Source organism: Rhinopithecus roxellana, chromosome 14 (genome assembly GCF_007565055.1).
Source record: "Rhinopithecus roxellana isolate Shanxi Qingling chromosome 14, ASM756505v1, whole genome shotgun sequence".
NCBI lineage: Eukaryota > Metazoa > Chordata > Mammalia > Primates > Cercopithecidae > Rhinopithecus > Rhinopithecus roxellana.
Window position 1 is genome coordinate 74,131,948 of NC_044562.1, and position 15,358 is coordinate 74,147,305.

General features: G+C 46.9%; 1 protein-coding gene across 1 annotated transcript; it reads right to left on the reverse strand.

Annotated features, from left to right (window-relative positions):
- Positions 1 to 12,417: 12,417 nt before the first annotated feature.
- Positions 12,418 to 14,270, reverse strand: LOC104658421. The gene has a single exon (XM_010358468.2). It carries the CDS (start codon positions 14,097 to 14,099, stop codon positions 13,719 to 13,721), a length of 381 nt encoding a protein of 126 aa, XP_010356770.1. The 5' UTR covers positions 14,100 to 14,270; the 3' UTR covers positions 12,418 to 13,718.
- Between the last annotated feature and the right edge of the window lie 1,088 nt (positions 14,271 to 15,358).

Sequence of the window (15,358 nt, forward strand, 5' to 3'; positions counted from 1 at the left end):
ATTAATAGGTTGATTTGCTGTTTATAAGGTGTTTTTTTTCCACACATACTCTCTTCGGTGAAAAGGACATAGCCTTAACGAGAAAATGAACCAGCTTAGAAAGAACTGCCAAAGTAGTGACCTTAGGAGAGGGTCTACAATGTGCTTTCTCTGAAGTTGTGTACAGAATTATGTGTGTGTGTATTTTTCCCAGCTTGCATCAGATTGCTAAAGGAGTTCATAGCTCAAAGGTGGTTAAGAACCACATTCTTGAAAAAAGGAGACAGACTGGCCTCAGGACTCCCTCCCCATTTGGCTTCTGGGAGGACTGAACTGGTTCCAGTCCTTTCTTAAGTCCTACATTGGGTCTTAAGGTACTGATCTCACTCCTTGCTGTAGCCGGTCTGGAGAGAAAGAGAAAAGAGAAACGGGAAGGGCTTGTAGTGTCTAGAAACCAGAGGTGAAACTCTAAGTTAGTAAGACTTCAACGGCAGCTCTGCAAGAGGTCAGAAAACAATTTAGTCTTGCAAAACTCTTTTTGTCATGCCACAGTGGTCCTCCTTCTGTTCCTCAAATGTGCCAAGGTTGATGCTACCTTGGGGCATTTTGCAGAGGCTCTTTTATTTACCTAGAATATTGTTGCCCTGGCTTCTCCTGTACTGGCCCCTTCTTTCTATCCAACTCTGATGTCATTTTCTCTGAAAATTCCTCCCTGATCACACAATTCCCCCAGCCCAAATTATTTTCCAAGAGCATCTGTCACCATGGGAAATCATCTTTTTTATTTGTTTACTTTGTTGTCTACATTGCCTGTCTTTCACTCAACAGAATTAAAACTCCCTTGGGGTAGTAGCCACATGTCATTCCTAGAGTCTACGGCAATATCTGCCACAAAGTAAGCACTCAGTACACTCCTATGGAATGGAAATGCGTATCATGAAAGGAGCTGTGTTCTTATTAGAAGGTGCTGCATGGCATCTGTGACTCATCTTTCCCTTGGTGCCAACTCTATGTCACCAAATCTTCAGTGGGTTCTACTTCTGAAGAATGTCTTATACCTGAACTGTCCCCTCCTATTTCCCACTTTCCCAGGGTCACTGCTCTGATACCCGGGTAGTGACAGCCCTGTACCTTTCTCCCTGCTGCCCACGCTTCCTAAAAAGCAAGTGGCCCTGCCCCCGCTCTGCTTCACCCCTTGCTTCTATTCACGCCCCACTCCTGGGACAGCCAATCCCTCTTGGTATTCTCCTGCCATTCTTGGGCTGAATCAAAGCATCTTCCCCACCATACCCCGAGGTCCTGCCTTCCAGCTGGCAGACCTTGCTCATCTCAGTAGCAGAGCCCAGCATGGAAAGGGAGGGAGTTCCTTGGGAATCTCTTAAGAAGACTTGAGCTCCACTGTGGGTTCGTGGGGCTCCTGAAGGCAGCAGGCGGGTGTGAAGAGGGGCTGGGCAATAGCCAGAGGGAGCTTTCTGAAGATGGCTCAGGAGGAAGTTGAAAAGGGCCCTGCACAGGCAGATCTGTGGTCCTAGACAGCTCATGGGGAGCCTTGGGTAAAGGATTCTGGGGCTGCCCCACCCCAAATTGGTCAAGGCCTTGGAAGAGCTGGAGTGGAGATGCTCACAGGCAGCGAGGTAACCCTCCTCCTTCCTGCCTGTTATGCAGCCATATGCCTGTCCAAGGGTGAACTGGTGGGCTGTGTAGGAAATTAAGAGGGGATCAAGCTCACCCAGGGAGACAGGACATCTGGCATTGCTGAGGGAACTGCCCACAGCTGATGTGGCCCTTCTCTTCCCATCAAAAGCTGTTGCCAGGTGTGGGTGGGCAGGGGCTGGCAATGGCTTGTACCTTGTATATTAGAAATTTATTGTGGTCTGTTCAGGTAACAATGTTTAGAGACCTTTCTTATGAAAGGTGCTATATTCCCTGTGAGTCATTAAGACTATTTATTTATTTTTAATACCAACTGTCTCAATTCATCTACCCTCTGGGGATCATTTCATCTTATACTGTGTGCTATCTCAGCAGAAAAAACGCTTTCCCCAAATGTGTCAGTTCGATTTTTAAAAAGGTTCAGTGACCTATTTCTGTAATTCTCACAGACACTGGAAGAACAGCAGAGTCTATTTAGGCTCAGCTCTGTCACCAAAAAGTTACCCTGGCTTCCAGGTGTTGCCTGGAGAGATGCCATCTTGCTTTGCAATGGAGAAGCATAAATAAGAGTAGCACATCTGCCCCCCTCATGGGGGGGATTCACCCCAAAACCCTCAGTGTTTGCCTGACACTACAGATAGTACTGAACCCTACATAGACTACGTTTTTTCCTATATATACCTACTTATGATAGAGCTTAATTAATAAGTTAGACACAGTAAGAGATTAACAACAATAACTAATAATAAGATAGAACAATTAAGTAAAGTAAGAGTTACTGGAACACAGGCATAGTCATACTGCCAAGAGGGCTACGGAGCAACCACGGGCAGGGAGCGTCTATGGCGCCAAGATGCTGGACAAAGGGGTGAGTCACCTCCAGGAGGGACAGAGTGGGGCACTGTGGGATTTAATCATGCTACCCAAAACAGTGTGCAACTGAAAACTTAGGAATTGTTTATTTCTGGTGTTTCCATTTAATATTTTCAGACCAAAGTTGATCATGGGTAACTGAAACCATGGAAAGTGAAACTTTGGATGGGGGGACTACTACATTGTCAGGATGAGATCATGAGAGCAAAGAACATACACGCATATACACACATACGACATGCTTCTCCAGTTTCAAACAATGTCATGATGACTACACTCCACCTTTAACCAAAGTCGACATTGGGAAATTGCTTAAGAATCAACTGTTTCCTAGACAAAGAGCTTAAAAAGACAATTTACAAAAGAGGAACTAAAGCTCATCCACTAAGATGTGGCAGGCGGTTAGCTCCGCTAGTAATTCAGGAAATGAAAATTAGAACAATGCCACTTTCCAAAACTAGCCTGTGGTGGGAGAAGTCAGAACAACGATGACCCTTGGGTGGAGTGGAGGAGGGGGAACAGGGCCACAACAGTGGCCTCTAGGGTTCTGGTAAGGTTCTGTTTCTTGATCTGGGTGCCGGTTACTCAGGGGTGTTCACTTTGTAAAAATTCACCCGTGATTTGTGTACTTTCTGAATGCGTGATACAATTCACTATAAAGTTTACCTTAAAAAATCAAGCTCACTTTTTACCTATTAAATTAGCAAAAACAATTTTTTTTTTTTAGTAATACTAGCCAGTGTGGTTTAAGCCATTGCAAAGCTCACATTTTTACGCATTGCTAATCACAGTATACATTAATATAGTGCCCTTTGGGGAGGAATTTGGCAGTATGAATGTGAAACTCTGAGAAGTGTTCATATTTGTTAACTCTATAACTTCACTTCTGAGACTCTGTCTTAAGAAATAACCCTAAATGCCAGAAAATGGTTTATGTGCACATATGCATTATAATATCATTTATAATAACAAAAATCGATAACAGCAAAACATTGACAGTAATCTAAATGTCCAACTCTAGAGCAATGGTTAAATAAACTTTGACAAATTCACACGATGACATTTTATGCACTCATTACAATAAACTAAAGTGAGTAATGACAGAAGAAAACACAATATAGTAAGTAGGAAAAGCAGGATATGAAATTGTAGACATGATTACAGCTAAGATTTAAAAAACAAAACAAAACAAAAACCCTACACAGAGAAAATCTCCAGAAGATCTTAAAAAGTGAGTAATACTAGTGTTTGGATAACAGGACTATGACTGGGATATTTTCTTTAATTAACTTTCCTGTGTTTTCCTCATGTTATTTAGTGAGCCTGTATCGTTTTGTTGAAAGAGGGAATGTTCAGAGTCATCCTTGCGTGTAACTCTTCTGTTTCAGAAGGCTCTGCCTATGGTTCTCTCGGGTCCCCCCAGGCCCCAGCAGTCTGTGCTTTGATGTCTGATGTCGCCATTCCAGGCTGAATGGAGCCAGCGATATTTAGGAGCAAACTGATTGTCTGTCTCCTTTCTGCAGGGCTGACTAAAAACTGTCAACCCTGAGAGCCTTACTGAAGCAAAGTGTAGGGAGTTCAGGATGGGGCTCTATGTTCTGTGGTTTGTAAGGAAGACTCAGTTGGAAAGTGTTCTGCTGGGTCACTAGGTAACCGCAGTGCCCAGTTCATTCATTCATCCATCCTCCCCTGTCTGCTGGCTCTTTCGGTTCAGGGAGAAACGTTCAACCCTGCTTCCCTCTCTAGACATCACCTTCACTCTCCTTTCCTTCCAGCCAAACAACTTGAAAGGCAAGTCTTTGATACACTTCTTCTACATCCATCGTTTGCCCACCCCCCAACCTGCACCCCATTGCTGTGTTCTGGTTCATGTGGGACTTGGTGGGGAGTGGTTCCCGGCTTGGGGAGAGGGATGTTGGTGAGTTTTCAGCTCTCATCCTGATCCCTGCTTTACTTGGTTGCCTTTGAATACTCCCACAAACCTGAGTTGGAGCCCTGCTAATTTAGCTCCAATTTGCCAAATGGACATCCAGTGCCATTGTGGCAGCCCCTCACAATGATGGCCTTGCCACCCTCCTTCTGGCATCCCAGAAGTATCCAGGACCCAACCCTGTCCAGGTCTCCCCTTCCTTCTCTAGTTGCTGCTCCTCCACAGACTCTCCTAAAATACTAGGTGTTCCCTCAGAATCATCTCTTGTCTCGGAACACTTTAACCTTTACTTGTATTCCCAAGACTTTGGGCACCTCCTACTTCCTCCCATCTCCCAGATTAAGTGGCTCAGAGTTTGGGCAGAGTGCCCCCACCTACATCTGTGTGTGGCCTTGGGCAAGTTCCTTTCACCTCCCTGCAGCTCAGTCTCATCTGTAATGTGGAGATGGTAGCAGCACCTACCCCAAAGGGCTGTTGAGAGGACAAAGTGTTTAGTGCAGGGGCTGGCCCTTCCTAAGCCAAGAGCATGTGTTAGCCACTGTTAATATCATGATTACCACTTACCCTGGCTCTGCTCATCCCCAGAGCCATCCATCTAAAGTCCCCTGGATGTCTCCATTTGGGGTGTCCTTCAGGCAAACTGATTGCCTGTCTTGGAGTTAATGTGCTCCACCCCAAATTAACCATTTCTCTTCCCTCCATTTGTTTCTCCTTCATTGTGTCTTTGGGGAATGGGTCCACCAGTCACCCAGACTCTCAGAGTCGCCCTGAAGTCCTCTCTGCACAACTCTGATTTTTCACTAAGTCTTATCCTAAATGTGTCTCTCCTAAATGTCTCTTTAATACCACCTGTCCTGCCTGTCCTCTCCATCCTGGTGGATGCTGGCTTGGTTCTGATGGCCTAGTTACCCAGTAACCTCCCTAAGCTCATCACCAGGACTACAAACTTGCCAGGGTCCTACTAAAACACTTGAAACCCGGCAGCAAGGGGTGGTGTGGAGGTGGGGGGTGGGGGTGGGGTAGCTCCAAAAGAAGAAATGTGCAAAATTAAAATTAACAAATATTTCAATGGCTACAAAATGTAAATTATGTCAGCTCTCTTGTTAACTTTTGATTTCATAAAAATTTCAGTACATTTGACAGGAATTTGTGGGTTAGATTTTTCTCCTGTACAAGGGTTTCTGACTATTCATGGCCTTGAGAGAAGTCATAGGCAACGCATATTAAATTAGCAGGGTCTAGGGGGGTTGTAGCCAGAAAGATAACTTTAAAAAGCCAAGTTATCAGAGATCTCTCAGAAACAGTAATACAAAACAACTATGATTAATGTGGGACAGGCATGCATTTAATGGTCTCCACACATAAGAGTGCCTGGGGCCCAGAGAGGTCTGTAAGCCATCTGTCCTTATTTCTTTCCTGAGGCAATAGGCAACTGAGTCCTCCAAAATAAGAATGTATTCAGGGCCATTCCTGCTGACTTCTTGCCTGGGTTCCTCAAGTCCTCTTAGAGAAGTCCCCTGAACCCCTAGGCCAGGTAGGCCCCTCTGTTGCCACTCACCTAAGGCCTATGTTTCCTTTTGTCAAGCCACCTTCTTCTTTGAATTGTAATTACTGCCTCTGTCTGTTGCCCTGGGAGATCCCTGAGGGTAGGGACCACATCCCAGAGATCTTTGTTTAACTTTACAGACATTCCAGAGTGTTGATGATTAAAAGAATGAATGACAGGCTGGGAGGGAGGGGCGGTAATGATATACAGGGATCAGGAAGAGGAGGTGAGGGTGGGGCAGAGATGAGGTCAGCCTAGACAGACTTGGATTGAGTGCTGCTCCGCACGCACGAAGTGGATCCATCAGTCTGGAACTCGGGCTAGGGGCTGGGATAGAGAAAGTGGGGGTGGTGGCCACTAGTATAAATGGGGGTGGTTGAAGCCCTGACTGTGGCTGTGAAGAGGCCAGGTAGGAAGTGTGGGCAGGGAGAGAAGCCACAGTTCTGGGAAACCTCGCTGTCACTTACGGAATGGGCAGAAAGGTGGGAGGGAGCAGAGGCTGCAAGCACAAGCAGCAAGAGAGGAAGGCATGGTGTTTCACGCCTGTAATCCCAGCACTTTGGGAGGCCAAGGTGGGCGGATCACGAGGTCAGGAGTTCAAGACCAGCCTGGCCAACATGGTGAAACTCTGTCTCTCCTAAAATACAAAAAATTAGCCGGGTGTGGTGGCAGATGCCTGTAGTCCCAGCTACTCAAGAGGCTGAGGCAGGAGAATTGCTTGAATCCAAGAGGTGGAGGTTGCAGTGAGCCGAGATTGCACCATTGCACTCCAGCCCGGGTGACAGAGCAAAACTCTGTCTAAAAAAAAAAAAAAAAAAAAAAAAAAAAAAAAAAAAAAAGAGGAAGAAGGCTCCGATAGGAGGCCTGAAACCCTGGAGTCAGAGTCAGAGTGGCAACCCGATCACTCTTTGCGGTTGACGATGGGCTAGGCCCTACACCCAGTGCTTTGCATGGAGTGAGCCACAGAAGGATGTTAAGATAAACCCCATTTAATGGATAAGTGAATCAAGGCCCAAACTGGCTGAGTAACTCACCCAAGGTCACACAGGGAGGAAGTGAAGAAGCAGAGACTCAGCTCCATAATCCACATTATGGCAAGACGACCTGCACGTAAGGATGGGGCTGGGACCCTGTCCAGGGAGATGGACATTAGAAAGCTTTGGTGAAGTCTCAGTGATGAGGGCGGAAACCCAGCTGCAGGGCAATGGGTGAGTCAGCAGGAGGGAGGAACTGAGCCGGGAGGAGCTGTTTCAAGGAGCAAAGGGGTGTTGGCTATTTCCCAAGTGTAGTTGGCATTTTTTCCCGCATCAAGAGGCAATAGCCGGGTAATACTATTATAAATTTGATGTTTAAAAAAATTACCTTTGAACATAACAATAAAAACCTGAGCACTTCTCCATTACTGTTCTAACTTCTCTGCCTTAATGCCACAACAAACATTAGGGGCCTTTCCCTTCAGTGTCACCCTTATGAATCTTCTATCTTCTTTGTCCATAGGTGTCTTTTCCAGATACCTGCTGCCTGCAGAAAAGTGAGAAGGGAGAGAAGGCGGGGTGCTCCATCCCTCTTGAGGACGGGGCAACTCTGTGTGGACAGAGAACATCCTTACTCTAGATGTTCCCTCTGCCCAGAACTCTCCTCCCCTAGGCATCGGCTCAGCTGTCTTCTTAGCTCCCCAGAATCTTCCACCTCAGTGAGATGGGCCCGACCATGTTTATTAATACTGCAACCGGTCTCTGCCCCCTGATGCCCAAGCTCCTGGTCTCCCTTTCCCTGATCTGTTTTGTTCTTTTTTCCATAGCAACCTCAGCTACTAAGTCATCCTGCTGATGAACTGCGTTTAGCATTTAGTATCAGAGTCCCGCCTTCTGCAATAGTGCAAGCTCCCCAAAGGCAGGCAGCTTTGTCTGTTTTGTCCTCTGTCCTATCCCAGGTGCCCAGAGCAGTTCTGGGCACTTAGTAGGCTCTCAATTCATATTTCTGGAATAAATAAAAGGAGTCATCTCAGCGGGCTGTGACTCCATCTTAAGGAAGATGGGTGGCCTTTCCATGGGAGAGGGAAGCGAGGAAGGCATTTCAGGCAGGGGAGCGACATGAGTGGGTGCTTGAAGACAGGAACAAGTAAGTCATGCTGTGGGCAGTGAACAGAAGACTCATTTGGTGGTGTTCAGCATGTGGGCATCGAATGCCAGGATGGAGAGTGTGGATTTTCATTTGTAGGCAATGGGAGGGAAAAGGAGGGCTATTGAAAGATTTCGAGCAGGGAAGGGACTCCATGTGAGTGATATTTGGAGAAGATTAAGTTGGAGGCAGGGAATCCATTGGGTGGAAGTGTCCTTCTGGGATGTATTCCTCAATCCCCATTCTCTCCTCCCCTTCCTCGTGAGAACTCCATCTCACGCTGGGTGTTTCCTGTGACCCCTTTCTCTGTGCTCTCCCTCCTCCAAGTTAAGCCAGAATCAGAGTCTGCAGGTGTGCTGTGTACCTTAGATTTGAAGGGAATTTGTATGTTTTCTTTCTCCGGGTAAAGTCAGGGGAGGCATCATCCATGGCCTCTGGTTAGAAATGGCATTCAGCGCTTGGAATGCTTCCTTTTGCTTCTCTATCTTCAAATTTGTGCAGTGGCAACCCTGAAATTCCAAAGGAGTAAAAAGCACGAAGACCTTTGCCTGGTACATCAAGAATGTGGACAAATTTAGAACTGGAGCCTTGTGTTACAATTGCAAGTCAAACTCCAAGAGGGGGTAACCAGCCCATTAGTGCAGGAACCTGGAAACTGACTTTTCTGCTATCTCTCCAAACACACACACACATACATGCGTGCACACTCTCACATACACACATTCATTGGGCCCTTGAAAGATCAAGGCCAACTGCAAAGCACCCATTCCCCAAGACTCCTAATTTATATTGGGAACTAGCTATAAAGCTCCCCTTGGCCCCCAATCTTCCCTTGCAATGATAAAGAGCATGTCACATCACACTAAATGTGACACTTAATCAAAACCCATCTTCTTTAACAAACCCTTAACCTCCAGCACACGAGAGTCACCAAGGCCAAGGGACGAGACGGGGAGCCGACTCAGGTGGCACATGCTTTGATTAAGATGATACAGATTTCCTTTTATTTCACTTTTATCAGAGTTGTAAAATTCCGAATCTGTCCCCTTTTTGATTTGACAACAGCACATTTCAATAGAGGTTGACACCAAAAAAAAGACCACGACTTGTTCTCTCTTCAACCGGGAGTAGGCGATAATTTCTCTGAATCCTCTTCAGTAATGATCGTCAGAGCTTCTGATCTTCCCATAAGCAAGTTTTGCAAGGAACATGGTTAAACTGAAGCACAAACCTGGCTGGCATCTGGTCCCTTTCTTAACTGGTATCTAAATACCCTTAATCTATAGGCCCTGAAAAAGACCTCCCCTTCTCTGCCTCTTACCTTGGGTCTTTATTTCTGAGACTTAAATCCTCAAGTGAATTCTTTTGCCAGATTTCTGGGGCAGGAAATTTACTTCCCTGCCACACAGTTACTTTAGGCCTTCTAGGGGCTCCAGCAATTGTCCATTTCTATCGCATGGGCCATCGCTTTCCTCATGATCTATTTAGGACTTTGTTTCTAAATTATTTAATCATTGGTGAAATTAGATAACTTACTATACAGTTATTGAATCCTAGTTGTGAATGAGATACATGTAATAGGAGGGAAGACTTATTTCTGCTTTCAAAAACTTTTGGTCTTGAAATAAAATACAATAATGGTAATACATAGTAGAATGGGACAAGTGGCTACAAGAACTCCAAAGCATAGGCAGTTGCTGCTTTCAGGAAGTATTGAGCATCTACTATGAGCCAGCCCCTGTTCTAGACACTGGGATACAGCAATGTACAGAATGGACAATGTTCCTGCCTGCGAGGGGCTTACATTCTGTGTGGGGCTGGACAACATTTTCAACTTCTATATATTTGGCTTGTGAACAACCCACGCTTTCAAACTTTGTGCTTCAACCCTCTTCAATCACCTTCTGTAGGTTGAATTTGGACTTTCGAGTGCCCATGGACAAGTAAAACTTCTCAGTTGTCTCGTGACATCACACCAGTGCGACTATGCTTGGTTGCTGCAGTGTCAGCCCCCTGTCTGTTCTGTGGTGTCAATAGTCTTGTTGCTCACCAAAAAATGAGCAGAAATTTTAAAACTGAAAGTGTGGATGCTATTGGCAAGACTTGTAGTTCTTGTTAACTTCTTACAAGTGAAACAAAGATAGAAATAATTAGAAAGGAAAAAAAAAAGCAAAATTAGAGAGCCCATTTAAAATACTGTAGGGATATTAAATATTGAGCCAAACAGATAAAGTATAATTAGGATTTTTAAAAATGAGTTTTCATTTATGAAAGAGCAGTCTTTTCTTATGACATATATTGGCAATCACTCCGTTAGATTCGCAGCAATGGCATTCTGTACCTCTATGCGTGAGGCCTTCCTTTCCATGCTGGAGGGCTGGGTGCTGTGGTCAGTACCAAGAAAGGGCCAAGACATTGCCCAGTACATCAGGAACTTACCTTTTACTCATGGACATAAAAGAAAATAGAGGCCGGGCGCGGTGGCTCAAGCCTGTAATCCCAGCACTTTGGGAGGCCGAGACGGGCGGATCACGAGGTCAGGAGATCGAGACCGTCCTGGCTAACACGGTGAAACCCCGTCTCTACTAAAAATACAAAAACTAGCCGGGCGAGGTGGCGGGCGCCTATAGTCCCAGCTACTAGGGAGGCTGAGGCAGGAGAATGGCGTAAACCCAGGAGGCAGAGCTTGCAGTGAGCTGAGATCCGGCCACTGCACTCCAGTCCGGGCGACAGAGCCAGACTCCGCCTCAAAAAAAAAAAAAAAAGCCTACGTTACCGGCCAGAAAGAGGAGATAAGAAAACAGCAAAAAAGTTAATCCTTCCCAAGATCAGGATAAGCCTAAAGGTCACAGACCAGCCTAGAATGGGGAGGTGAAAGTTGGTGCCAGGGCCAGGCCCTGCTTTAACTCTTCTAAGAGGAGGCTTCTCCATTGCCCTGATGGACAGTCTTTACCCTGCCCTTTTGTGTACCTGGTGTTTAGCAAGGGGACTGGCATAGGATTATTCCGGGATTCAAGTCCTGAATAAGTCAGGGCAGGATGACAGTGGCACACTGATGGGACAATGTAGAAATGTGGGAGTGAGGGCAGCAGGAGAAATCCAAAGCTATGACAACAGGAACTTTACTGAGTCCTGACTCCGTGGCATATGGTCTGTGTCCTACTTTCCTTCACACAGGCCCCTGAACCACTCCTGCAGCAATGCAGCCTGTGCAGGAGGAAGCCACAGCCCTAACAGCTGCTGAGATCTGGGATTCTGTGAGAAGCTCCCTTCCCATTTCTTGCCAGGCAGAGGGGCTCAGGGTGGTACTGCAATCCCTGGTCAAAGCTTGTAGGATTAGCTGGCAAGTAGGGTAAAAATAAGTACATACATAAATAGATAAATAAGTAGATATCAAAAAAAATTTTTTAAGCTTCCAGGAGTCATTGTTGACTGCCCTTCCTTGTCACTTTCCTGCTATACCTGAGAGCTGACCCCTGGGAAGATTAAGGACCTAAATACAGAATTGAGTAACCAATGTGTAAATTTACAGGCGCCTGTAGTCCCAGCTACTCAGGAGGCTGAGGCAGGAGAATGGCGTAAACCCGGGAGGCGGAGCTTGCAGTGAGCTGAGATCCGGCCACTGCACTCCAGCCTGGGCAACAGAGCGAGACTCCATCTCCAAAAAAAAAAAGAAAAAAATTTACAGGTGCATGAACAGGTGTGTAAGTGTGTATTTGGTTCTCCTCTATGAGTTTTTGTGATAAAATTGTCTATTTTATTTACTTATTTACTGCTCCTTGCACAGCCAGGCTACCCCACAGGCAATGTGCCCAGAGAAGCCTATAGTTTAAACTCTTTAATATAAAAAAATTTTCAATGTGCATAAAAGTGGAGGGAATTGGCCAGGTGCAGTGGCTCACACTTGTAATCCCAGCACTTTGGTAGGCAGAGGTGGGTGGATCACCTGAGGTCAGGAGTTCGAGACCAGCCTGGCCAACATGGTGAAACCCTGCCTCTACTAAAAATACAAAAATTAGCCGGGCATGGTGGCGGGCGCCTGTAGTCCTAGGTACTTGGGAGCATGAGGCAGGAGAATCGCTTGAACCCAAGAGGCGGAGGTTGCAGTGAGCTGAGATCGCACCACTGCACTCCAGCCTGGGTGACAGAGCAAAACTCTGTTTCAAAAAAAAAAAAAAAAAAAAAAAAGAGAGAGAGAGAGAATAGTATAAAAGAATCCCATATAGCCATCATCTAGATTTAACCGTTAACACCTTGGCATGTTTGGTTCATCTTTTTTTTTCTTTGTATTTAAAAACAAACTCCAGACATCATATTTCACCCTTAAATACTTCAACAAACACCATTTAAAAGATAAGGATGTTTTCTTCTATAACCACCACACCATTATTGCACATATCAAAATTAACAATAATTCTTTGCTGTTTTCTACTACACAGTCCCAATTCAAATCTTCCTGATTGTCCCCAAATCTCCTCTTACAGTTGGTTTGTTTGAATCAGGATCCAAACACGGCCAAAACATTGCATTTAGTTGTTACATGGCTTCGGTCTCTTTAAGCTAGAGGGCCATTTTGAAGTATTAAGGAAAGGGTTGCTCTCACCCACCCATCCCTCTGACCTGAGCCCCAGTGAATTTCTCCAGGTGCACCCTGAGGCCCCTCCCTAGCAGTCCAGGCAGCCAGAGCAGAGTGACTAAGGTCTGGAGGAATGAACCTTGCCATGGAAAAACCAGAAACTCACAGATTTTCAAAATTCCAGGCAAGATACCATGAGGCACGGGAAAATGTATGATGTAGTTTCTGTCCTCTGGCCCCCGACAAGAATAAAGCTCCCACCAGGCTGGAGGGAAAGAGAGGAGGGCCCACAGGACCGAGGGAGCTAGAAGGGACGCACTCCGCACGCACTGGGCCAAGGCAAACCGGCTCCATTGAAGAAGCACAGACTTGTGCTGAGGAGCTGGGCGTCGCCCTCACCAGGGTCCTCTGGTGAGCCTCTCCTCTTGATGGTCTCCTTCTGTTTGTCCAGTTGGAAGGATGCCTATCTCTGCCCAGAAAACATTGCAGTCAGAGGCCCACTTTGTTCCCTGGGAAGGCCCCTTCATGAGAGTTAGGCCCCGGCTGCCCACAGGGGTGGTGGTGCAGGGAAAGAAGCCTCTGCAACCCACCTCAGCCTGGCCAGCAGCGTCTGCGTGCATCAGGGCAGGCGCTCACCAGCACTCCGTGCTCCCTGAACGAGAGTTCAGCCACGTGCTCGGCTGGTTTCCCCACATTAGAAACGTTGATCAAAGAACAGCATTTCTTCCGCGACAGGAGGGAGTGCCTGGGGCCTGGGCTGTGTCCCCTACACGTTATTCCGGCTCACACTGTGCCCTGGGCCTCTAGGCTCAGAACGCGCCGTGTTCGTGACCCCGGAAGAGCGGCCTCCCGGGCCCTGGCTGCGGAGGCGACAGGCTGAGCCGGCGCTTGGAGGCCGCTGCGCTCTGGGCCTCGCCTTCCGGAGCCTGGCCGGCGTTCCGGTTGCATCTGCGTGGAAACTTGTCCCCGAGGAGCGCTTTTGGGGAGACATTCATCTTCCTTGAAGGCTCAGTCAGTGCTCTTTGGGCTTTTGTCCTCTCTTACTGGCTTTGGTGGCTGCGGTGCGGAGAGAGGCCTCCTGCGACGCTGGTGGGGCCTCCACAGGCGCACGCGGCCCCGGCAGCTGGCAATCTGGCCTGCATCTGATCAATTTTATCTGCAAAGAATTCAGAAAATTTCTTCCCCGAAGAACACGTTGACCCTCTGAAGCGGGGAATGCAATGTGGGTCGCCTGCTGGAGGACGCCCTCGATTTTGATGAGGCTTGTGCGGGGACCCGCGATAAGCTTCAGAAGGCGAGCCAAGCGGGTGGGGACAAGGCTCCTCCGGGGAGCTCCGCATCGTCCCCGGCCTTCCATGCGCCGTGTTTACCAATTGTGAAAGCAAATCCAGCTGTTGGGAGGAATTGCTTCCAGATGACATGATGGGAAAGGAAAACACACTTTATAAAAAAGCTGCTGAATAAAAACCAGAACATGTCCGCTCTGTGGGCGAGGACTGCACACGGGCTGTTTCCTGAGGTTGTGCAATAGGCCAGCTCCTGGGGTAAGGAACAAGAACAGTGCAAATGTTCCCCCTGCCAGAGTCAGGAGACCAGAGCTGGGACTGGACTTGGCAGAACTTGAGGAAAATTAGTTGACCTTGCTGGGCCACCGTATTTTCTCCTTCTCAAGAACAGCTTCCCACCTTCACTGAAGATCCCTGTGAAGGTTTTCTGTGTGTTGAACTGCGTGGGTGAGAGAAACCACGAGAAAGCAAGAACATCTTCTTTTGAAAATGGGATGCATTTCTCAGCCCCCCCAGCGCAGAATTTGCTGTGTTGGCTTTCTCAACGATTTTAGAAGCTCTCTAACAAGCTGGAATTAAAGTGTCCCTTTACTAATTTGGTTTTACAGGTCACTGGATAAACCTGCTTAGGCGGTTTGGAAGAGGATTAGGACATTTGTGGCTCTTCCAAGTTGACTTTCCAGGCAGGGTCAGTCAGCAGCTGGAGACTCCCCTGGCTCAGGGCCAGAGCTCTTATAAGCTGCAAGTTTTTAAAGGCCTGGTGAGCACAGTTATCCAAGAAAGAGAAAGTTTGCAGGGAAATTAAAATGCAAATTTCCCAAAGCAAGGCACACATTCTTGAGCTTGCCTGCCCAGAGAGAAGCCAGAAAACTCAGCAGCCCAGTTCCCTAGGGTGAGGGAAACAGCTAAAGTGATTTAGTTACTTTCCCTGCCTCAGCCTTGAGCAACTCTCTTAACCCCTATTGGGGCGGAATAGACTTGAATACCTAGGAAATTGCCTAAGTGCAGGAGATCCCCTTAGAGAGGAGACTGTAGCCATTAGCCACAGGTAGCTCTGCAGATTATCATTTAAAATTCAGTGTTTCAGTCTCACTAGCCACATTTCGTGCTAGTGACTGCCATATGAGACACTGCGGATCAGCATTCAGTCATTCATCTCACAAGTATTTATGGAGTGCCACGGCGGTGACAATGAGCGAAGCATAGAAAATCTCTGCCCTCGTGGAGTTTCTGTTCTAAAGGGGAAGATGAACACTAAAGAAACACCATAAGTGAGTCACCTTTTTTTCTGTCCATTGCAGTCCCCGGGGGAAACCGATGACGTACTCAATTGAGTAACTGAGAAATGTTTAATAATGGGAGGATTTACTAAGATGTGGGCAGAGATCAGGGAA